Genomic DNA, 24,951 nt, shown 5'->3' with positions numbered 1-24,951 from the left:
CACAGCCTGGAGGCTTCCAGCCAGTAAGCTTGGAGCCCTTCCTACACAGCAAGTCCTTCAGGAACCCACGTCCCCTCCTGCTTTTAAGTGAAGGATAGGAGAGTGTCACCAGCAGCCCAGGACACGCTTACAGCATCTGCTAAGCTGCAGAGCTACTCACAGCCACAGAGTAAATCTAACCACTCCCCGAGCAGCAAATGAGACCAACCCCTGAGCTGGTTTTGCTCAGCCCAGCAAGGAGTGATGCAGAAGTGAAGCAGCACTTCAGTGGCAGTGGGGCCAGCCGCTGACCCCCAGGGACTTCGCTCTGCCGCACGCCGGAGTCATGCCCCTGAGCAGCAAGGTGTGTGAGCCACCACGGACAGAAGGCTTGCTCAGAGCCTGCATCTGCTGCCCCATTTGAGAGGAGGGAGAGAGGGAGTCACAGCCTGAAGTGCTGGGAACGTTTAAGCTGCGCAGGGGGGGAATCAAGCTGCGCGACTCTCACCCTGCACCGGCTGCAGAGGCACACGGTGAGGGCAGGCACAGGCTCCAGAGCGGAACACAGCTCTGGGGTGCGAAGAAAGGAGCGCAGGGGAGCGCGCTGGGCAGGGCACAGCCCCGGCCAGGGACCCAGCAGCTGCTTCAGAAGAGACAAAAAGCAGATGTTTCACAAAAGCTCACTTTCCAGGTTTATTAAGTAAAGTTAACTGAATTGTTTTCATTTTGTGGGGATTCCTTTCCATCTAACCCGGGGGGTTAGCAGAGTTGCACAGAATCACAGAGGGGACTGTGATAACCCAAATACAACTTTGGCTCATCTCACCGCTGACACGTATGGAATGACTCGGGGGGTATTACATGCTGTGTCTGCTGGAGGCAGGGACACGTACAGGTCAGCACAAGTTGCAAATGACAGCTTACATCCTTTCCAAAGGGGGCAGGGCATTCGGCAAATGCGCTGCAATGAGAAGACACATGAGAAAGAAATCATACAGACTTGCAAATACAGAAGAAGTTCAAGAGATGCAAGAAACCTCAAACACAAGAAATGTCAAGGGGGAGGGGGAAACCCACTCAGTTTCAGACACAACGTGTTGAAATAAAAAGCCAGGTGTCACTGAGATTCCCTTCAAAACGGGGAACGTACAGAACGCAAGTGAGGAGAAACCAGGCCTCGCCCTGGCAGAGATGTGTCCAAAACACTGATGCACAAACAGGTTCAGAGTTCTAAGCAAAATGTCCCTGGGCATTGGTGTACTTGACTCTTGGAGCCAGAGCAAAGCAATTCATTACACTTGCTGGGCCTACCGCTGGCTCCTGGTGGCAATACCAGCAGGCAGGATTCCAGATGTCAGAGAAGGCAGCACGCAAACTGCTGGTTACTGGGAGAAATGCCACGGACAGATCTCTAGAGGAAGGTCACCTAATCCTGGGAGCCTGGCCTCCACTGCACACAACATGAGTGTAATGTTCTGCAAGGTTCTTCAGTCCTTAGCTCACTCCTTTCTCAGCCTGAGTTGTTTCTGTCTTGTGCCTGCGCACAAGCGGCCGTGCGAAACGATCCGAAAAACGTTAAGGGACAGGACCAAAGCAAACTGGCTGAACCTGGGGCTGGCTGTCAGCTCCTGTTTCCAAAGATCAGTGAGAGGTTGGAAAGTTATCTACAAAAGAAATCATATAAAGGAAATAAAAAAATGGCACCGTCCACAAAATGGAAACAGAAACCCAAAGCAGAAGACCCTCTGACAACACAGCCTCAGAACACGGCCTGGCAGGGAGAGCTGGCTCGCAGCGCGGGGGCCCGAGCTCCTCCAGCATCAGAAGAGGCAAAACAAAGCTAAAAAGTACTAGTCCACATTCTCTTAATAAGTTAAACTTACTTTCCCTCCCCCTGGTCTACAAAAGGGGTAGAAGCAAAGGGGAAGAGAGACTACCAAAAAATAGAAGAAGAAAATAAAACAAACTTAAAAGAAAGAGGGGGTGGGGGGGAAGAAAGGGGGAAAGGAGAGAGGAGAGCGCGAGAGAGAGAGCAGTCTGTGGTCAGGGGCTCAGAGCAGGGCCGAGTTCCTTTTAAGGGTGTAAAAGATGCAAAACGGTTCCTCAAGAGTTCCCTCTCTTCGCCAGGGAGCTCCAGGCTGTAGCCATAGAAACTCAAGCAGAGCCCGGAGGAGAGGCTGGGGGCGGCGCTAGTCCTCAATGATGATTGGTTCGTCGTTCATGGGCTGGCGCAGCTGCACCGCCTGCACGGGCCGCAGGATGATCGGCTTGTACGGGCGCCGGGCGGCTCGCTTGGCTTCGCAGGAGGAAAGCAGCTTGCGGATCTTCCTGCGGACAGCAAGGAGGAGAGGCAGCGGTTAGACACAGGCTGAGCCGCCGCAGGCTGCTCCCGGCGAAACCCGGCTGCACACACACGGGCTGGAGCCAGCGGCACTCGAGAGAGTCCGACGGAGGGCTCCAGGGACAGGAGCACTGCCCCGGGAGGAGAGGCTGAGAGAAGTTCCACCCCAAGATGAGGAGGAACTTCTTCATTGTGAGGGTCCCAGAGCCCAGGAGCAGGCTGCCCAGAGAGGTTGTGGAGTCTCCTTCTGTGGAGCCTTTCCAGACCCCTCTGGATGTGTTCCTGGGCAACCTGTGCTGGATTCTCTGCTCCTGCTCTGGCAGGGGGGGTGGACTGGATGATCTCCACAGGTCCCTTCCAAGCCCTGACGTCCTGTGAGCCTGTGGGGTGGGCTGACACTGCTTGTTTCAGCAACATCTTCCCCAGGAGCTTTTCTTTTCTGATTTGTAAACCCACTAATCTTGATGAAATTGCATTCTGTTCCAGAACCCTTCCCCTGCAGAGCAGGAGGCATTCTGGTCCAGCCTCCTCGGGCCAGGGTCTCCTGCTGTCAGTACCACAGATGAGGCAGCTATGAGGGGCAGCTCCTGTAGCACTCGGCTCTGTTGATGCAGGCAGACACGCCGGCTGGACGCGCTGCTGGCAGCGGTGTGGGACTCACAAAGCCAACTTACAACCAAACCTCCTCTGGCAACGCTGCTCACTGCCCTGCCTGCTCATCCAGCTCTCACAGGGCCCTCTGACATGCACAGCCCCAGCAGCTGCACACAGCTGCCTCTTCAGAAGCAGCCCATCACGGCAGGAGCCAGCCACAGCAGGTCTCCCATGCAGCTACAGCTCAAGGCTGAGCTGCTGCAGGGGAGCTCCACAATGGGCACTAACCACTGAACCCATCACACAGCCCTCCCTCTCTCTGGGAGCACCAACAGGCTGGCTGTCCCTCTTCTTTCTCCCCCACGGCCTGTGCCCAGCCCAGAAATGGGCAACACTCACACCCTGCCTTTGCTAAGTTTCTGCACATGTTGCAGGAGCAGCAACAAGTCTCATCAGGTGCAGGAAGCACTTTGCCTCATGGAGAGAAAGCAAAGGAGAGAATGGAGAGAGGAGGCACTGGTGCTTTAAATGTCAGCAAAATAAGGTAGAAGCAGACAATACAGAGTGACTGCCTGTCTCCTTGTGCCCATGCCAGGCTCCAAGCTAGAGAAACCCCACAAACCCCCAAAACCCAGCAGCAGTGAAGAATGTACTGCATAGTTAGATTGAGGACATTGTGGTGGACCAAGGCACAGAGAGATTAGAAAGGAAAGCAATCAATATTGACAGGAGCAGTCCACCAGCACCCACTGTACACAGCCTTCTGTTCAGGCACTGGGGCACAAGGGAGGCCTGACAGGGGAGCAGTGCCAACCTTACAGGCTTCCACCCTAACCACTGTTTGGCTTTACCATTACACCTGATACTGCACTAGAGGAAGGGCAGCCTCATGGCTTTACAGCCCACAACTCAACTGCCCTTTAATCCCCAACAGCAACAGTTTTGGTTAGTTAACATTACTAGGCTCAAGAAACCATTTTGTTGTTTGGGGTTTTTTTGGGGGGTGGGAGGAGGAGTTGGTTGTTTATTGCCTTGGTGGTGCTTTTCAACTGAAGAGACAGAGCCTTATGGAGATGAAGTCTATCACTCTGCTCCCATCTCTGTGTTTGAGATGTGCTGTTTGCTGAGCAAACCAGACAAAATACCTGCTCCCCATAAAATGTGCCTTTACCCCCAGCAGCACTGACACATCAGCCCCAGATGAAGATTTTGAACCCACTCTGGCCACATTTGGTCATCTCTCCACTTGCTTTTTTTGCTCACTGAGCAGAACAAGCCTGCTCTATAGTGCTCACAACAGAGAGACACAGCTTTTGTTCGCTCAGTGTCCCCATTTCTCCAGTGCCTTCTGAAGTTGAAAGGCCATTGAGCAGGGGAGGAGAGCACAGGGTGACAAAGCAGCAGTGGGGGAAAAAAAACAACAGAGGAAGACAAAAAATCATCTCAATGTCATGATTCTTCCAAGACTCAGTTAGCTGAAGTTGATCTACTTGTAGCCAGCAGAGCCGCTCGGAGCATCGACGTGCGCTCAATTCGACACGCTGCCAGCAGCAGTGTGTCTCGCAGCAGCTCTAGATTCTGAGCAGGTCACTTGCTGCCTCCACTTGCATGAATTATAACTGCCCAGTCCCTTACTGTGAGGCTTGGTCCAAAAATGTGTTCCTTTCAACTGGCCAGCTTTCTCAACTGCTCCCTCACAGCAATCCAGGCTGCTAGCAGCATTCTCCAGAGTGCTGCACAAAGAGGGGAGGAAGGGCTGTGGGGGGTGTAAGACTGGAGGCCAACCTGCTTGCTGTGAGTGAAAACACAGCCTGACCCTCAGCTGGAGGATGACACGCAGAAACCACTGCTAGCCTGATTGCCATGGAGGCAGCACAAAGCTCAGATTGTTCCAGAGCTCACAAACAACTCTTGCATTCCCCACGCTGGAATGCGGCAGATGGTTCAGGGGCAAGTCAGAGGTGCAGTGCCCGGCAGAAAAGCTGTGCCGCTCCCAGGGCTGCACTGCTCAGGCTTCCCTGCTTCCCAGCAGCCTGCCACACGTCTCCTCTCAGCACAGCACTGAGGCTCTTCCACAGAGCTGCCTGGTCTTTTTCTGCTCTGAATGGAAGAGGTGAGGTCTCACTGAGCTGCACTACCACTGCTGCACACGAGCTGTGCTGGGTGCTGTGGGACTGACCTTTCCTGCCTCTGCTGCACACGAGCTGTGCTGGGTGCTGTGGGACTGACCTTTCCTGCCTCTGCCAGGGGTTCTGTACAAGCAGGAGGTTCTGTGCCTGCACAGTAAGTTGTTCTCACAACCAACATCATGCCTGATGAACACTCTCACTGTTCTGCGCAAACTGAAGGGCAGGACCTCCTGGTAGTACCAAGACATTACTCCCATTAACCTGCAGTATTTCCTCTGGGTAGCATGACAAAGATGTTTTGTAGATCAAATAAGCCTTGAACACCTCAGGACTGAGTGAGAGACTGAGTGCCCTGCACCCACAATGGCACGGGAATCTGTCAGAGCTGCAGGGCTGCAGCAGGATCCCAGCACCTCCTTACTACAGCAAGAGGACAACAGGAGTAAGGAAGCTGCTTCCCCTGAAAACCAACTCCTCCTCTCGCTTCAGTTGCAGTTATAGACAGGATCCCACTGCTCACTGCCACAGCACCTCACAGAACAGAAAAGGAGATGGGAAAGATGAGGTCAAGATATGAGCTGGGGTGAAATGCACAGCTGTACTACAGGTGTCCATAGGAATGAGGCTGACCTGAGCAGGAAATCAATGTCATGTTTCTTCAGGGTTCTAACAGGAGGGTTTCCTGCACTGAAATCTGGTAATCCAACAGACTGGTGGTCAGCAACATGAACGTTACCAGTCCTGGCTTGTCAGTGGAGCCCAGCTCTGACAGGAGCCCCACAGCACAGCCACTTGACACTTGAAATGCTCTGCAGACCAAGGGGGATGCTGGGGGTGTCAGGACTCTGACTATGCACTTCATGCTGTACAAATGAATACACTCAGAGCAGAGCCAAATGCATCAGTACCAGGAAGAGACAAAGGAAACTCCTGACCTCCTTGGTCACTTCTAAGGGTTCAGACAACCAGCCATCCCATCTCCATCTCTGCTAAGCACTGGAGAGGAAGGCAAGTTGGGACTCTGATACTGGAAGTGTTGATAGCTCCAGGCTTCAGACAGACAAAAGCCAGAGAGCAGCTCTGCTTGCACAGAGGGCTGAAAAGCTGGGCTGGGGCTCTGCTCTGACCTCTTCAAGGTGACCCATGGCTCTTGGGAGGAAACCACACAAACATGTCTGTCTTTCTCACCACACCCATGAGCAGTCCTCCCATCCTAAGAATTGCAGAGTACTGGAAACATGCACACAAGAGCTTTGCTGTAGGGGTCAGGTCACATAGCTTCTACTGCTCTGTCAGCAGCCTGGATTTAAAGTGGAACTCCAGCAAGGAAAGTTTCTTTTCCTATTGGTATGCTGTAGGCAGACTAAGAAGAAGGACTAGCAGAAGCAGTACCACCAAAGGAGGAAGATGGGCACTGCAGGGCTAGATCTCACCACTCCTGGTGGCAAACAGAAACCACCAACAGGAGGCAACTCTGCCCCAGAAACACTGTGTCACTTGCAGGGTTCCGTGCTCAGACACACAAGGAGACGTTCTGAGAGGTCACACAAGAGACTTAGAGCAGACAAGAGGGCATGCAGAGCTCTGTCTATGGGAGGCTCTGCTCCTCAGCACATGCTTGAAGGCTCCTGTCCTGTTACTGAGACAGGGGTGAGATCTACAAAGCCATTTGCAGGTCTGAGCCAGTCAACTCCCCACCTTGGCCTTCCTCCCCTTACAGCCCATCTCTCACAGGACTCTGCTTTCTCTGGAGTGCAGGATCAGGCACCCCAGACACGAAGGGGTGTATCCCAGCCTCTACCCACCCAGCACAAGCAGTGGTCTCCTGCATTCAGTCTGGAGCAGCAGATCTCCCCATCGAACCACAACATCAGCTGCAGCACCCCCACCAACACAAACCCAAAGACCTCCCTTTAACATCCTCTGGAATGCCAAGTGTCCTACCTGGTTTCTTCAGTGGCCATGTAAAAAACATCATCTGGAGCATCAATCCAGTTCATCCTCCTCCTTTTCACCGGAGGCATGGATCCACCACGAATTAACCGGACTTTTGTTGGGTATGATTTCCCATTGAGCAGCAAGTTTCGGCTTGGTCCCTGACGTGATACATGAAAGAGCGCAATTAGGGGCTGCAACAGACCTGCAGTAGCATGTGCTAAGCACTCACAGGAAAAGACAATGCAAGTTTTCCTATCAGCTTATGCTCAGTATTCCCCCTCCTGCCCAAGGCTGAACACAGAAGTCACACAGAAGCGATCGTCCACAAGCGGTAGAAGTGAAGCACCTCCAGTATGCAATAGGACAGCAAAACTCCAGCGACAGGACAAGTCATAAATGGAAGGCATGACCAATAAGCTGTTGCTTGTGTCTCAAAGATGACATCAAGTTCAAAAGATGTGAGCGTTAGGCTTGGATCTCAGCTACCACCATAAACCTAGACTGACTCTGTGGAGTTCAGGGGAGGAAACGTAGCCACAAATCCAAGAGGACAATCAGCAGCTTTCCTGGGGTACCAGACTTACCCATATCCTCTTTGTTCTGGGGAAGGTTAATAATTAAGGAGGACAGCATGTCATTAAAGATGTTGTTGAGAACAAAACCAGTCCTACAAAGCTTAGCAGCTTTCACAATCAACTCTCTCTTGTTTAACACCCCAGGGTTCCCACACAAAGCCTTTGCTGGGAGATCCAACACAGCCATCGTGTCTCAGACCCACAGCAGCCCCTTCCGACCAACAGGAAAGCCACGAGCTGTTACTGAGAGAGGTGCAGTTGAAAAGGAGCAAAGCATTAAGCCTCTCAAATGCAGCTGTCCTTGATCATCTGAAGTCCATTCCTGCTGACTAGCACACTGAGAAATCCCACTGCAATCAGTGACACTGGACAGGCAGGAAGGATGCGAAACAAGGGCCTGGCAAAATGGATCTGCAGGAACTGAAGCTGGTCAGCAACAGCCCAGTGGAGATTCTGGTGTTTCACACAGGCCATCATCTGAGGGCAGCCCATTTCCATGCACTGAGGCTTCCCCTGCTGCCCATGAAGTGGGAAACTGAGATCCACCTCCAAGTGAAAGGTAGGGACATGAGGTCTTGGAGTCCGTAAGTGTCAAGTTATGACAAAAACTCAACCAAATGTTAACATTTGACTTAGAAATTGAAGCCTTCAGACTCTCAGCCAAGGAAAAACCCAAAACAACAACCCCCTGCATCCATCTCATTGCTATCTGAGGAGAAAACACCAAAAATTGATAGATGTTGGGGTTTTTTGATCAGCCTTTGTCAACTTTGCTATCAAGATCTACTTCCTGTAGGAAATCAAGGCTTCAGAGCTCAACAACCCAAATCCACCTTTCAAAGCCCTAAGCTCTTTCAAGCTGTTGTGCACAAGGGCACTAACAATGTCATTTCTCAGTTGCCCAGCTCCATCTTACACAAGACAACTCCAGCACTGCAGCAGACCACTGAAAGACCTCAAGGACTGATTTTACACTTGAGATTTTATTAAGGAAAAGGTTTCGAGTAGACCTTTTCCTTCCTCCCCTCCCCCCCTTCCAGAGTTTTCCAAGCAAGTCCTTTCATTAGTGCTGCAAAGGATATTTCCTCTGCACCTGCTACATGCACAGAGAAAACTCTGGAGGAAGTTCTTGGAAACACCTGGCAGGGGTTCCCCTCGCTCTATCTGCACAGTCTGTTCCAAATGATACATCCTGAAGTGTGGGCTCTTGACTTCCAGTTCAGCAGCACACTTCAAGCAACCAGAAGTCAAGGCAGTTCAGGGCTTTCACCCCCAAACAAGTGAACAGTCATCACAGACTTCTCCCCACTGCACTGAGTTGATTTATTCAGCAGACACAACCAAGTAGCCAGTCTCCCCTGGGACAAGAAGTGAAGCTGAATTCCTGGGGGGACACAATTTACCACTTTGGATCAGATGCTCAAGTACCAAACCAAATGAATTCATCATCACAAGCAGACCAGCATGCTCAAGCTCCAGCCTACCCTCAGGACACTGCACACCATCCAAGGACATTATTAGTTTTAGTAATGCTTGTGACCACCAGTCAGTGACCACCAGTCCCCCCCACAGCTGAGTGCCCCGTCTCAGAGTGACTCTCCACTGGTGCCAAGACGCTGTGGCACTTCCAGCAATGAGGCAAGCACCACTTTAGCAACACCAAATCATTGCTGGGGGAAAAAAAAAACCCTTTCTGCTTGAAGTTCTCTCCCACAAGCCATGTGTAAGGGGGAAGGTGCTGCACAGCCCTTGTGCTGGCCCCTCCCTACTGAGAAGACTTCCTTGAGAGAGCATCCTGCCAGAGCCACAGGGATCAGACTGGCTATTTGCTTCTGTCCTCTGATAAACTCAGCGCCATGGGGGAAAGACTAGGCACACCTTTCACTCAAATCACCCCAAAAAGAACACAAAACCCCAAGCAGTCTCAGCACCCAGCTTGCACACCAACTAGGAAAAAAACAACAGAAACAGAAACTCAACCCCCTCCATCCTTTAAACCTTCCTCCTCCAGGGAAACATTCCACCTAGAAACACATCCCAGGGCTCTGCTACGAACAGCCACGCCACTGCTGCACGAGCAGAAACAAGATGTCCTATTCCAAACAGAATCTCGTTTGTGCACACATGGACAGAGTTGAGGTTGGGTTTGTATTGGATGTTTCACATGGTCCAAAAGCATGCTGTCTGTCTGGGCTTGGTTTAAGCTCGTCAGGGGGCGGGGAGGCGTGAGCAGCTGCAAACAGCAAGGATGGCAGTGAAACACTGCGGTGCAACGGGGTCGTCTATCTAGCATGGGTTAACAACTTTGCTTTTCCCTGTTTTGGTTAAAGGAACATTCTCTTACCATTTGTCTGGTTTGTCCGTGGTTAGGCAGACCTAACAAACAGGAAAGAGAATAGAGCTGGTAAGACCATTGCTTTGCCAAGACAGAAAAGTACAAAATCAAAACACACGCAGCTAGCATCGCACTGGGCTGTTGTGCTACAGTCAGACTTCTCTACCCAGCTAACTTCTCCCCTCCTAGAGGGGTCACTGACAGAGGAGCTTCCTTAACAACATGGTTGAGAGCAGAGGCCCCAAGTTCAAATCATGTTCCATTCACTTGGACTTCTCTGTTTAACTCACACCTTTCTTCAAGCTACCTCTGAAGCAGACCTCCTCCTTCAGACCTGTGGTTTCCCTCCAGGCTGGGGGAACTCTGCTGTTCTGGCTTCCTTTTGGAGGAATTTACTGACACCAAGGAGAAAGTGAAAGGGATTACACACTGTCAAGACAGCAACAAATAAAATCTTTCCTATCATCCTTGGATCCCCAGGGAACTCTTGAGCTCAGACATTAGCTACAAGCTGTTAGCAACCAGGCTGTATCTACTGAACCTAACACAAGCAAGTACCTCCACAGGCATAGCTCCCTCAGTCACAGGGCACAGCGGCTCCAGCCACCACACAGAGCCCTTCCCCAGCACCAAACAGCACCAGAAAGCACCAAGCACAGTGGCTTGATCAGCCCAGCTTGTTTGCCAGACTAGCAGAAACCCTAGCACGCTGCCCCAGAGCATGGACTGAGCTGTACTGTAGCTGTGCAGACCCTGTGGGACACACGAAGGTCTTGTGGTACTAGAGGATGATGTGTGGCCATAAGGCAGCAGGGCATGGCAGGGAAGGGACTGGAGCCCTGAGAAACCTTTCTGCTAGCACCCTTTAGTTTTCCAAGATGTGTGCTCCCAGCAAACACCATTTCATTAACAACAGTGCACCAAAACATCCTTCTCAGTCCCTTCTGCCTGAGAGCCAAAGCATCGGTACACCAAATCCAACAGGTACTACAGGACAGCCATCAGCAAAGGCTATCACTGGCTGCAGCAATGACTACTATGAACCCTACTTTCACATTTACAGCAAGCTCCCCAGCTTGACTTCTGAAACCTCCCACTGCCAGTGAGTGAAGCTGTGATGAAACAGCAAAGGCTTTTAAAGAATCCAGCAAAAATTAGCTTTCACAGCTCCTGACTCAGTCCAATACATTCCCTGTGGTTCTCCTCGGTGAAACCCAACACTGAGTAGTCACAGGAAGCATGCCAGGAAACACATGGCACAGCAGTGCATCAGGAGCGGGGGGAAGGCGGCACAGGGGCATTTCCTGGGCACTGGGTGGCATCACACTAGGTTAAAATCCACAGCTGATACACAAGGGAGGTTTCCACCCTCGGCAGAAGCATGCTGTTAGCCATGTCAGATATGAGCAGAGTTTCAGGGGGGTTGCAGCACTTTTGTGCTCAAGTATCTCTAAAGATGAAGTTGCCAAAAAGATTTCCATCAAATCTGTAGGAGAGATGTACCAGGCACCAAGTTAGAAGACCAGTGACAACCTCTGGCTGTTGACAAAGGCCATGCAGGCTCCAGATAATTGCTCCTTTTCCATGGGAGCAGCACTCGCATCCAAAACACAGCTGTGAGCAGCCGCTCAGGGATGGATGGACAGAGAGCTCCGTGGGTGCTGGGAAACAGCACAGCCAGCAGGACGCAACCTGAATATGCTGGCTTCAGAGCTAAGCTCCAGCACTTGTTCTCCTCCTTCCCCTTCCATCACAGGAGGATACCATTTTCTCCCTTCACAGGAGAAGCGAGGGATGCGAGGCGGCCGAAGCCACACGTTCCATTTTACCTACGCCCCACGCCAGCTCTTTCCTCGTGCTAGGAGCATTTTGATGCCAGAAGAGACTGGCTTACAGGAGCAGCTGAGAGGTGGCTGCTGTGATGGCTGCTGCTGGGTGCACAACAGACATCACTTCAGGAACACCAAAGCTCACCCAGAGCATTCTGCGGTGGAGAGAGACATTGAAACCGATACAGAGGGAGTGAGGGCTGAGCAGAACTGCTGCTGCCCGAGTCCCAAAGCTTCAGAGCCCTCCAGAAGCAGAGAAGCAGGGCTAGCCACAGGGACACAGCTCACTGCCTAAGCTGCTGTTTCGGGGCTAAAGCTGCCCAGGACAGCTCTTTGCTCCAGGAAAAGAGGACACAAAATACAGCCAGAGTTTCAGTACAATTCATACTCTTGCTATCACAGCAATGAGCTATCCATTAGCACAATCACTTCACTCTGTGAGTTTTGCCTTAGTCACACTGCACTAACTGGAGCTACCAAGAATGAAAACCCACACTACAAGATGAGCTTTAGTGTGCCATAAACCAAAAGGAGGACTCACACTAAAAGCCTCTGCAGCCTGCTGTGAAACAGGCAACTTTCACCTGCAGCTGCCACTGAAGAGCTGCAGAGAGCTGATCTGTAACTTAATACAGACCAGCTGTCCCACCAGCAGGATCTATCTGTACCAGAAACAACGGATTCTCACCCAAAAGGCTGTGCTGGCTTCCAGGCAGTAGACAAAGCCTGCGAGACAGGCACCTGTAAGAACAAAACCGAGCCTCCACCTCTGGCCAAGAAGTGGTGCAGGGAGGTTACCTCAGCACATCAGGCTGGGGCCTCCCCAAGCTGCTTGCTCCATTGTCACTGACCAAAGTTTGAGAGCAAGCTTCTCACAGACATGCATCCACAAGCAGGTTGCAGGTGTAAGACAGCATATGGACATAAGCAGGAGCAAGGTATGGCAGAGCTCTGGCAGGTCCTCTCCAGGGCAGAACAGCCCTGTCTTTATTAAGGGGTGTCCAGAGAAGCCACAAGACAGCATGACTATTCCCTTCAGTTACACTGGAGGTCCAACTACTTGAATTTAAACAGCCCCACATCAGAAGCAACACTGAACTCCTCCAAAAGAGAGAAAAAACCCCAAGCAAGCAAAGACAGGAGTGTTTTCAGGACCGGCCAAACTGCAAACCAACAAACCATAAAGGTCCACAATGAAGAATCTAAGCAGGTCTCCCACTCTCTTGCAGCCACAGAAGCTGAAATGCACTCTACAAACTCAATGTTAAATGGTTTTTCCCACTGCAAAGTCCTAGGGAAAACTCCTGCCATTCAAGTCATTCTGTCAGCCTGCTCTGTGCAATGCAACAAGGAGGGAGTCCCAGAGGGTAAAGGAAGAGGAGGTAAACTGGAGGTGCATCTGCAGAGCAGATGTCCTTTGCAGATTAATGCAGATGTCCAGAGCAGATGAATGTCCTTTGCCACAGAGGATTCTGCATTGTGACTGAACTGGCAGTAGAACACCTAGCAGGGTGCAGAGAATGATTGATACTCTCAGAGCATGCCTCCAGCCCCCACAGCTTACTGACAGAGACTTCTGAACTGTTCCTCAAGCAGCAGCACAGAGCTCTTGGCTCCAAACCAGCCACAGCAGGTTACTATGCCCTAATGATCCTTTCACTCTTGAGGTATCAAAGCTGCAGCCCAATCTGCTTTCACCCACAGAAACACAGGTGGGGAAGGACCAGCAAAACCAGCAAGCCAAGTCTCTTATTACTGCTCTTGCTTTGCAGCTTGATCTTCTGGGGATGAAGGGGACAACCTCTCAGTCAACCAGCCTCCAACAGGCTCCTATCATTGGAATCTAATGCTTTCAGATTTGCCAAGCCAGTACAATAAAATGAGAGAGCATCTCAGGCTCCAGCAGCAGCACGCTGTGGGAACAACAGGCAGCCACAACACAGTGCAGCAGTGGAGTCTAATTTCCCCACAGAAAGCAAACCAGCATATCTGATCCCACTAGAAGCCTGAGAGTAGATGTGAATGCTCTTTGCTGATCCACTCCCACCTCCCAGAAGGAGGACCTCAGCATCTGAATGGTAGCATCCAAGAACCTACTCCCACCATTCAAATTCAGCCTGCTTTCTTGCCAGCCCCACACAACACACAGCTGACCTACTGAAAAGCAGGAGAGCCTAAACCCCAGCAGCTATCTGCTGCAGGCTGGAGTGCAGGGCTGCTTCCACAGAGTTACTACAGCAAGGAAGCTGCAGAGTAAGTACCAACCATGGCCACTTCTCTGATGGAGTGAAACCTTCCAGTGCTTTTCCAAGCCTAACCAGACACACTGCTGCCTGTGTGTTCACACACCATTTCACAGCTAGGCAAAGGAAATCTGTACAGAGTTGATTCTAACACCCAGGAGAAAGAGCAGTCCAGCTTCCAGCCCCTGGACATACCTTGAGAGTTGTTGAACCTAATTAGTTTCTCAAAGCTTACTAACTCCAATCTTCAGCATATTCACCACACACACAGGGTCCCTGATCTCACAGGAGAATCATTCCTGGTTTCTAGTTTTTTTACCAATCAGGACACCAAGCAGTTGGTCCCAGATGGCATTTTGGTTTCAACTGCAGTTTCCCAAGGAGCAGTATGGTGCAGGAGATTCAATAAGCAGCAGTGTTCACATGCACATCTTCAGTCCCAACCAGTGTGGAGATCTAATGCACACACTCCCCACCAGCAAGGTCACTGTACTGAAATGCACTGCTTGCAACAGTCCATGCACCCTTCTATGCAGCCTCCTTCCCCTAAAGCAATCCTTCCCCTGGGACTCCTCCCAGCACTAACAGAAACATCAACAGTACCACACTTGCATGAATCAGGCCTGATGAACAAGGAGTTCACCTCTAAGTTGCTGGTTGAAGTGAAGAAGCCTCTGGGCTGCCACAGTCACACCTACAGTTTCTGCAAGCTTTAGACTGCCTCAGCAGCCCTCTCTCTAAACTGCCAGGAGTGTGTTACTGCTGTGAGCAGGCTGAGTGTCCACCTTCCAACGACCAAAGGCTATCAACCTTCAGCAATGTAGGTGCAACAAGCAGAGCAGAGCATAAATTGTACCAAACACCACCTAGACTAACACTCTCTTCAAATTCTGTTGCACATAAACCCAATGTGAAAGTCATAATTTACTTACCTAAGTAAGTTCCTACCAAGATTGGCAAAGGAGAAGGAAAAAAGAGATTCAGGGTTAAAAAAAGGAGAGTGTCACAGTGCAGAACACAGCAGCCCAGCCCCATGCAGCAAGCAGAGAAACACAGAGTGCCTGGTGGTGATGAAACACAGAAGTGACCACAGTTCTCTGCTGGACAGGTAAATGTGAGACATGTCAAACAAACAGTAGCTCCAAAGGAGATTGCACAGAGAGGAGCTTTAGTTTCAGGTAAGTAGTGGTTTGTCACCCACCTCCTTCCACTAACCTCATGGGGTTTGGATGGTACTGCCTAAAATGCTTGGTCTAACAGTTCACATTCATTTGCTTCACAGCCCCTCACCTTTGCTCCTGCAAAGCTGCACCTTCTGTTGAGAGCACTCCCAGGACCCTACCAATACTTCCTGGGCAGTGTCATCTGACTACAGTGAGTCAGTAGTTCCACTTGGACAAGTATGGAGAATGGAGAGCTGCTGTCTCTCGTGGTGTTGAGTTCCTCCATGCCATCCACCCATGCTCCCAAAAGAGCATCAGGATATTGTCTGGCTGGCTGTAACCTACTGAGTGCTTAAAAACAAGAGGCAACAAACCCATGCACCTCACTGCTTAGGGATTTTCTGATCTAAGCTAGGAAACTAGAAGCCACTGAATTATTCACTGCTCTTAGAGCTGGGAGTACCTCACACACACAGAGGTGTGTGTGTATGATCTGTATCATGCATGTAGATCCCAATTAACTACAAATGTGGGCTTTGTCCTAGTGGGACATGTGCAGTTCTGCCCTTGCACTGCTGTACAGTCATTTCCTTTCAGATTCATTACTCCTGCCCCCTGCCAGGGCACTGGGAAATGCTCTCTCCTCTCCACCACCATTTGCATCTCACTCCATGCTGTCCCTCCTAAATGAAATGCTTTTCACTAGCTGATCCACAGAGCATGATGCTTGTCTCTCAGTTTCATTTCCAGATCTTTCTCCTTAACACTAAAAGAAACTGAAGGCAGTGAGTGTCATGGCTAAGCTAAAGGCAAGTGAACGAAGTTTCACTTGACATCTGAATACAAATCCTAAATACTGCTCTCAAAAATCATCTGTACTTTTGGCATGGAGTTTGAAGCTAGGAAGTTGCACAGGCACACAGTTCCTGAGGTCTCCAAAAGCATGTCAAGCAAGTTGTCATTCCTCCCAGCTGTACTGCTGCTGGCAAGAAACAGTCTTTCCTTTAAGAAGCACTGAGTATTTTCTCTCCTGACACTAGTCACATTACTCTGGTCTGCATAGCAACAGCTCAAGCCAGGACATTTCCCCATGCACCACAGAACTCATCAAAGAACCAATACTCCCTGCTGTTTACAGTCATCTTGGATGGGGAGATTTCCTTTGCCTGCTTATCCTTGACTTTGGAGGGCTGGCCAGGGCCACACCGCTGATGAAGGCAGCATTCTAATGGAACTTATGCAATACAGCTATGTCCAAACCTCCTGCAACAGCTAAGTCAGAAACTATCTTTGAGAGAAGTCTGGTCCCCTACAGAGATGATACTGGAGAACTTCCATATATTCCCACCTTGACACCTTGATCTAGAACAGCATTTCCACTCTCATGCTCAGCTCTTGACAACTAAACCAATGCCAGGCCAGGCCGATGAATGCTCCCAGCTCTAGGAGTTTAGTTGTGTTCCCCCAGGAGGAGGTGAGAAACAATAACCCAGAACATGTTACATTAGACTGCCACTCCATTTTGGTTCAGAAATCTCCAGCAGCAGAAGCAAGGTATCCCAACAGTTAATTAACCTCACTCAAAAACGTGCAGCTTGTTTCCAGCCAAGGTTTTTCTGCTGTACCTTCTGGCCACTGCAGCTCATTATTCCATTCCCAGCCAGACTGAAAAGCCCTCTATTATCACACTTCTGCTGTTCCTGTCAGCAGGGACAAACATCTACAAGTTCCACTGTGATAAAAAGCAGCCTGCACTATGCAGGGGGTTTTCCAGGCCCTTCACTGCTCTCATGGCTCTTCTAGAAACCCTCTCCAATTTTCAGCGTTGGATCTGCTACCATTTCATCAATGCAAGTTTGTTGTTGGGAAAAGCCTTCCCTTTATTTCAGCTGCTCATTCATGTTCCCTCTCTGCCAATTTTAGAGGGCATGTGATGACCCTGAAAAACAAGTTTGATCATATGAAAGCCAGCATGCTGTAAAAGAGAAGGGAGGAAAAGCCCCAACCACCTCTAACAGTGCTCCCTGCCTTCCCCCAGCAGCAATGTGCATGGGCAAGTATCACACAGCCCCCGGACTGCACATCTGCAAGGAAAAGAGTAAACAAGGGCCAGAACACAACACATGCTCTTTCAGAGGAAGTTTCATGGCAAGTATTGTCAGTCAAGCCCCAGAACATTAATGAAGCAGCAGTGAGCTGTTAGTTTCTCAGCACCTGGCTGCATGAGACATCCTGCAGGACTCCACCTGCTTTTCACACTCCAAACCCAGGCTCGGGCAGCAGTTTGCTCATGCTAACCCAGTGCTGAGGGAGAGCTGGGAAGGACACTCTGTGTGCAAATGATGCCTTCAGTGCAGTTTAAAGAAGAGGAAAACAAACCAGAAGAAGGGCTCACACTCTTCCTATAGAGTGGAGATGGTAGGAAGAGAGAGATGAAGAATATTTTCCTGTTCTCAGAATTCAAGCACCAGGCCAAACTGCAGGCGCCTGGCCAGACAAGTAACATCCCCAGCTTGAGAAAGCTCAGCTCTCTAGGGCTCAGCAGGGATCAGTCAGACAAAGAGAAGTTAAAGTTATGTTAAGCTGAAGTTACAGAAGCAAGACAAACCCAAGAACAACCAAACAAATAACCCCAGTACTCCAAAGGAGCAGTCTCCAGTGCTCTTACATTCATCAGCTTCCACAGCTTCAGCTATCTCTGGCCACAGCCCTCCAACACCACTCTCCTTTCCTTCTCCTCCTTGCTCTCTCACAACCAAGGCTCTCCTTTTCCCAGCCTTTTCTTCCCATTACTGTCTCTTCACACAAAGTTCAACCTAACCATCCCACACCCACCCACAGACTAATTGGTCTTCCACCTCCAAGCCCTTCTTCAGCCTCAGCCATCATTTGGGAGCCCTCAGGGATGGTGCTGGCAGTCACACAGCAAGGTTCATCAAGGCACCTCAGTCAGTCACTGTCCCGAGGGCTCAGTTCCAAGCACTGACCATGGGTGGTAGAGACTTGGATGAAAATCTTCCAGCAGCATTGCTTGAAGAAACAACCACAACCCTACCTGAACAGTTTGATTTGCAGCAACCTTAAGCAGCCCAATTCTGAAGAGAGGCAGGAGATGCCATTGGGATTTCAATGCTTCAGACCAACCAGACACAGGGATTCATGTGGCTCTCAATGCTTTACACTAAGCAGGAGTACAAGCTGCTGCTTGGCTTGCTCCCTGCGAAGCAATCTCTGGATTTGATACTGCTTTATGCTCTGGCCATGAGGAAAGCCTTACACACCCATCAGATGCAACCAGCAGAGCAACCAGCCATAATTCACAGTATACATTCTTCTCCCACGAGCTCTGAAGCAACAGCCCAGCACCAGAAGGATCTTAGCACCGGCAGAGAGACTTCAGCTAAAGCTGCCCCCAACAGCTGGCCACTGCCACATGTCTTAGAGGTCTTTTCCAGCCAGTCTCAGAGGTCTTTTCCAACTACACCAGTTCTCTGATTCTATGCCTGAGACTTTGACAGGGTGACCAGTCAAAGCTGTAAGGTATCTTCCAGGTGCCACCAACACAGCACATCTGCAGGAAGCAAAACCACCCCTGGATAATTCATGTAGCATGGCAGTAGGCTAACATCTCCAGTCCAGCTGGACAGTGGCTTTCCTGCAGCTTAGTTTGTGCACAAAACAGTTTCAGCCTCTCTGCCAGCAAAGCAAGCATCACTAAGGGGAGGGGGAAAGCACAAACAGCAAGAACCTCTCCCCATTTCCTGCAGTATCCATAAGAGCTACACAAATGAAGACCCTCAGTGGTCACAACAACTCAGTTTTACTCTCACCAATCTTTTTCTTCTCTTTTAGGTCAGCTATAATCCCAAATTCAGTCATTCTGGATGGAGGGTTTATTTCAGTCCTTTTATACTAACTCCTTGGCTCCTGAATGCTGGTCACAAGCTTCATTACTCTTGCTGCCATTCTCTCCTTCACAATGGATCCAACTTAAAGCCTTTTCTCTCCTCTGACCTCCTCCTTCCCACCAGCAGCCCACCCCCAAATTAGCAAGCCTGTATGACTCCATCCAGAGCCAAGGAGAAGCCTCAGCATCATGCTCCTAGTTCTGAGACAGCACAGGAAACCAGCATCAGCCATGCCTGGAGCTAGCAAAGCTCACCAGCTCACATGCAAGCCATTGGGAAGCAGTGCTGAGGGGCACTGGTACACAGGCTGGCTCCAGGCCAGGAACAGATCCACCAAACCTCTACCATCTGCTTCCCTGTGCCCAGAGGATCTTGATCCAAGTTATTTAAATCTTGTCTCCTTGCAGGTGGTTCCCTTCCCTCTATCCTGGCAGGGTTCCCAGCAATCCAGGGTCATAAAACATTCTGGATGTCAGAAATGCAGCATGGAAAACGTTTTCCATTCACAGCTAAATCTTCAGCAACAAGTTTCAGCTGAACTGTTCAACAAGAGATCCAGTTGAGACTCACTACCCCAGCAGGTGCACAGCTTCTGGCACTGAATCATGTTCTGCTACCTAGCAGTTACAGGAACAAACACTACTCCAAGTATTTCAGTGGCTGGCTAGGAAGAGACTGAGCAGATAAAGCAGCAGGTGCTCAGTGAGAGCCAGCCCCTGCACAGCTCTGCATGGATGTGCCAGAGAAACAGGCATGGTGAGGAGCCTGGAAGGTACATCACTAAAAATCCTGGGGCTGCACTGCTCCAGCAACTGTTATGACTAACATGTACCTAATCCAGTATGTATTCCAGCAGAGACACAACTTAAAATGCTCAACCAAGAGCCTTCCACTTGGAGGAAGCAAAGGGTCTCAGGTTATCAGATCCAGTGCTCTGTGCAGAGCCTTCCTGAGAGCAGGACCTGTTCTTCTGCTTCCCTCTGTCAGGCCACAAGACCTCAGAGATTCAGGAGGGTGTAATCTGCTGAGTGACTCAGCAGTCCCCCTGCTGAGGAGGGCATTTAGCAGGGAGTAGCAGGCATGCCATATGCAGGTAGCCACTGGGAGCTGCAGAAATTCAGTGAGCTGCTCCACATCTACATTGCTCATTCCCGGGCAAAGCTTCTCAGGAAGCTAACCTGACCAAGGCAGCAGGCTTTGGTTATTCTTCCCAAAACACCAAAGTGTGAAAGGCCACTAAAAACTCAGCACCACAGTACCAAGGTGTAAAGATGCAAAGAGAGCAGACCATCACTGTGCTCCTCCGTGTTGTACTCTGCCCATGCACTCACACATGCATGCATGTGACCAGTGGGAGCAGCCAGCCGCTGCCTCAGCCATCCCACACGGCAGGGCATGCAGCAGCAGTCGCTCCACAGGAACACACAAGCTGAAGTCTGGTGTTTGCCTGTCTCATGATGGCACCTGGATGTCCCAACTGCTCACACCTGGTCTGCTCTATGGGATTTGCTGAAGTGACATCATCTGTATGTTGCCTGCATTATCACAAGCTAAAGCTCCTGAGGCCTATCCAGCAGTCTGAACAGACTGCTCTGTAACCTGTGCCAGGTTCAAAACCCGTTCTATTTCCTTTGGCCAAAGTGATTTCAAAGTAGTTCAGAACACATGCAACTCAATTTCTTCCAAGTCCAACAGTGACACCACACCTAGTTTCAAACCAACCCTCAGAGCCTTCCACAGTTTCACAGAACTGCCACAAAACTGTTGTGTGCTCTTGAGGACTCAGCAATGGGCTCTGAACATCGCCCCTCAGGTCTTCAGCAGAGCTGCACAGCTTGCCATCTGCAGGTGGAAAGCCTGGAAGGTGAGCAGCATAACCATGGCTGGAAATGGTTACCCACAGAACACTCAGACATCAACACAGAAGGTGCACATAGACTCATAGCCACAAAGCACAGACAAGCCAGCAGATGAAACTAAAATATCACTCTCCTAGCATAAGCTGAGCGCAGCTTCAAGGTCTTACCCCTGCTAGGCATCAACAGGCGCTTCTTCATGTTGCCTGATAGAGCACAAGTGAAAAGAGAAAAACATCACATCAGCAACCTGAACAGCAGCAGTTTCACAAGTTCTTAACGTTAAAACACAAGCAGCAAGAAATCAAATGTTTGTAATTATACTTCAGACAAGCCACAAAGGTGAAAAAAAAGAGAGATTCCCTGTAGCTCCCTCTCTGTTCAGGCACCACTACACCAACTGCTCCTTCCCCCTGCTAAGGAAAGCTACCTGCCATAGTCTTACTCCCACTGAGACCAGACCCTTGACCTGTCCTCACCTGAGAAAAAGCCTGCAGTTTCTCTTCCCCAGGGCTCTCAGGCAAGAGCAACTCTTCAGAACAGAGTCCTGGAGTCCATGCCAGGACCCCCCTATGTCTGTCTCCCACTTCAAACACCTTCTCTTTGCTTTTCTTTCTTGAGGAGATGAAGCCCAGACTCCACTGCACAGAGGTGCTGGGTGACAGGGCCAAGAAAAGCAAATGCTGGTTTCCTGCAGGGCAGGAGCAGGTCTCTGCCACAGCAGGTCTGCCTTTGCCAGGGGCATGCAGGCTCTGACAGCTTTGCTGAAAGCCAGGTGCATCCACATCCTGCAAAGCCACCTGGGAACTGTTACTACCTACAGGTTAAAAAACTGGAAACCTCCAAAGAAAAAGGAAGCATCACTGGAAAAAGCTATTTGGGTTTTCTTCACACTACTCAAAACCAGAATAGAAACTTCTCCTTCACTGTCCCATTTGCAAGGCTGGCCAAGCCAGGCAGAGTTCCACTAGCACAGCAGCTTTGTGCAAGCACCACCCAGGCAGTACACATGTGCCTCACCCAGGAGGAACAGGCCAAGTGACTTTTACCAAAGGGGGAAAAAAATAACCTCCCTGAAGAATAAGCAACTGGGATTATCTACAAAGGACTACAGCTGGAGATCACCTCCTTCCACAGCCACAGGAGAGGAGGCCAAGCCCACACTGGCAAGAGAGGGTTTGCAGAGCAGTATTTACCATCCATTCCGTTGTGTTGCTCATAGCTTCTCTTTCCCAGGATAGTTGGGGACCCATTGTTAATGACAGGAGTAAACTTAGCAGGGGTCAGGCTGTTGAGAGAACCTGACAAGCTCTTTGCAGGGTCTGGCTTCGGAGGACATGGATGAGACTCTGTGGTGAGACAGCAAGGAGGGGGGTTCATTAGCAAAGGCACTAGGAGTACAAACCTGAAAGCAAGCTTCAAGGTGACCCAGTACACCTTCCCTTACACACAAACCACCTCAGTCAATAACTCTGAGTGGAGAGTGCTATTTATATGAAGCATTTAAAGCATACTTGAGAACTCAGCCATGCTGAAAATGCTCAAAATCAATGACCTAACATTACCCTCAATTAAACATTGGTAACAAAAGTATTTAGTATCTCTTGCCAAACCACTTTTCTCCCAATAATTTGGGATCCTTCTGGGGATGGCTCTCTATTAAAGGCCATCTTTGAGCAGTCATGGCACACCCTAAACTCTGGGGAAAATTCCAACCTCACCAGTTCTGCAAGGTTGTAAAAAAACAGTTTGCAAAGTGGCCAAACTAAATCGAGATTCAAAACAGTATCACAAAGAACACCCTGAGGATGAGTTAAGGCTTTTGGCCAAGGCAGAGATCAAGCACAAGCCCTTCCACTGAAAAGGCTGAGAAAGTTCTTGCCAGTCCAGCAGCTTCCCTTCATTTCCCTCACTCCCTTCTCCCAGCTCAACAGGGAAATGTTGACCCTGAGAGAGCTCTGAGGAAATCTCAAACCCCACTCTACATCCTGTACAGCTATTAAAAGCAGGATTTTATCCAACTGCAAGACTTCTTCTACTGGCTTTCTTTGCTTGCACTACACACATCCAAAGGTTTCTCAGCCTGAGTACCTCATTAGTATACAGCAGAAGTACCACACTCACCAGAGCAGCAGTAAATATTTAATAAACTCTAAGCCTTACAGTATTTCATCAACAAAATGTTCAAAGAAACAACAACTCCAGTGGTTCCTATCAGAATAAAAAGGCAATCAATTTCCTTGCTAATCTGGAAGCCTTCAAAGGATACTGTCCAAGCTAGCTTCCTGGGGTTAGACTCACAGGAGCCTGCTCTAACAGCCTCAGACATGTCTTCAGGGTATCTCTAGCAACTGGCAGCACTAGGGAAAACGATTTGGCCTTCGTTTGTAGTCAGAGCTGGCATGTCACGCAGCATCATTTCAGATGCTTCCAGCCCCTACAACTTGGAGTGAAGTTCCAGACAGATCTACTCAGTACTCCCCTGACAGATCAGCTGATAAGGTCCAAGACCTCAAGAAAAACACAGAAACCCCAAACCAAGAAGAAAGGGTGCTCCAGCACAGAAGAGTCAGCAACTGACTCTCAGACTGTGGGACACAGTGCTGTCCCTAACCCAAGAGGCCTCTTGAAGGTCCCAACTATAGGAACTGCCTCCAGACAGCCCAAAAACTGGAACAGCTGACTGACCAGCTGTTCCCAAAACATGTTCATGCCTTGCAACCTGTCCCCACATACATCAGAAACCACAGCAAACACATCCCTCCTTCACTTGAAGGAGTTCTGTGAGCCCAGAGGGGCCTGCTGAGCCACTGGGGCTGGCAAGCCAAGTAGGAAAAAAGTTCACAGGAAGGTTTTCATGGTTTGGTTTTTAATTCAGAACCATCATCTAAATCCAGAAGCAAATGGAAGAGGAAATGGTTGGCAGAACTAGCTAGCAGGGTTTGATGTAGTTTGTTTGGGGGGTTCAATACCTAAATACCGGAGTACTGCTTCTAAAGGCTTTCGAACCACCTGCTTCAACAGCAAAGGGTTTTCTGATGCCTCAGGCAAGCGTGCTGTGCCTGCAAAACAAAGAGAAAGCATTGGAGGGTAAAGTCACCCAGGTATTAATAGGTAACAACTCAAGTGTTCTGGAAGAGCTTTCCAATTAGAAGAAGTGTTACAGTTTGCAAGCATGTCTCAGCAGCAGCAGGACACAACAAATGGAGAAGAACACCACATGTATCAGCAAACAATTAGTTTGAAACCAAACAGCTCCTGGCTTGTCAAAGTTCTCTGTCCAGCCTGCAATCAGTTAGAATGCTCTTCAAGTACAGCTAGGTTTTGTGAAACTAATTGCACTGGAGCAGGCTGCCCAGAGAGGTTGTGGAGTCTCCTTCTCTGGAGCCTTTCCAGCCCCCTCTGGATGTGTTCTGTGTGACCTGTGCTGGATTCTGTGGTCCTGCTCTGGCAGGGGCTTGCACTCTCTGATCTCTGAAGGTCCCTTCCAACTCCTAACATCCTGTGATGCTATGATGTGAAGAGGCTGGCACTCAAGGCTTTGTAGGAAGGGAACTCCCAAGGGGCTCCTCCGCGGGCCCACTCACATTCTGCCTTGATGGCCGCGCTGTTGATGGGCAGGTAGGGATGGCGCGCCGCGTGCCAGGGCCGCAGGATGTCTCGGCACAGGCGTCTGGCAATCCTGGTCAGCTTGGTGGTGTGCAGATAGAAAGCTTGCCGTGTCTTCATGGCAAATTTGGGACTCCCACTGTTTCGTACTGGCACCCCATGAGGACTCTACAAAGAGAAGAAACGAAGCATGGTTTCTCAAGTGTAATTGCTAGAGCCTAGGCTGGGTTCTAAAGCAAAGGAAGAACATACTCTAACCCCACTTCCAGCTGCTGACCCACAGACACAGGAACAGAGGCAGCACTGCAGACCCAAACACTGTCAGCCCAGCAACCCCCATTCCCCAGATCTTACACATCCACATTTGGCATATTCCTGCAGACCAGAAATACCTGAAAAGATAAAATGAGGGTAAACCTTTTCTCTTTCACAGCAAGTATTTACTTCCGTGC

At 50.0% G+C, this 24,951-nt stretch overlaps 1 protein-coding gene across 5 annotated transcripts in view; it reads right to left on the bottom strand.

Moving 5' to 3' along the window:
- Nucleotides 1-647: 647 nt before the first annotated feature.
- The window catches only part of MTA1 (metastasis associated 1), an 87,397-nt gene continuing 63,093 nt past the window's right edge, over nucleotides 648-24,951 (bottom strand). Inside the window, exons 14-21 of one of the 5 annotated variants that reach the window (XM_068164609.1) lie at nucleotides 24,478-24,667; nucleotides 23,863-23,952; nucleotides 22,087-22,239; nucleotides 21,061-21,096; nucleotides 14,896-14,907; nucleotides 9,901-9,932; nucleotides 6,988-7,139; nucleotides 648-2,307 (exon numbers count right to left, since the gene is read on the bottom strand). In XM_068164609.1, coding sequence (XP_068020710.1) covers nucleotides 2,169-2,307; nucleotides 6,988-7,139; nucleotides 9,901-9,932; nucleotides 14,896-14,907; nucleotides 21,061-21,096; nucleotides 22,087-22,239; nucleotides 23,863-23,952; nucleotides 24,478-24,667 — 804 coding nt within the window. In that variant the 3' untranslated portion in view covers nucleotides 648-2,168. Of the gene's footprint in view, nucleotides 2,308-6,987; nucleotides 7,140-9,900; nucleotides 9,933-14,895; nucleotides 14,908-21,060; nucleotides 21,097-22,086; nucleotides 22,240-23,862; nucleotides 23,953-24,477; nucleotides 24,668-24,951 lie in introns of those variants that run through there. The other 4 variants (XM_068164610.1, XM_068164611.1, XM_068164612.1 and 1 more) reach the window with 4 other exon arrangements.

This window comes from Melanerpes formicivorus, unplaced genomic scaffold, assembly GCF_026170545.1.
Source record: "Melanerpes formicivorus ecotype bairdi unplaced genomic scaffold, bMelFor1.0.p_v2 SCAF_81, whole genome shotgun sequence".
In the NCBI taxonomy this organism is placed as follows: domain Eukaryota; kingdom Metazoa; phylum Chordata; class Aves; order Piciformes; family Picidae; genus Melanerpes; species Melanerpes formicivorus.
This window is presented reverse-complemented; position numbering and strand designations above follow the sequence as displayed.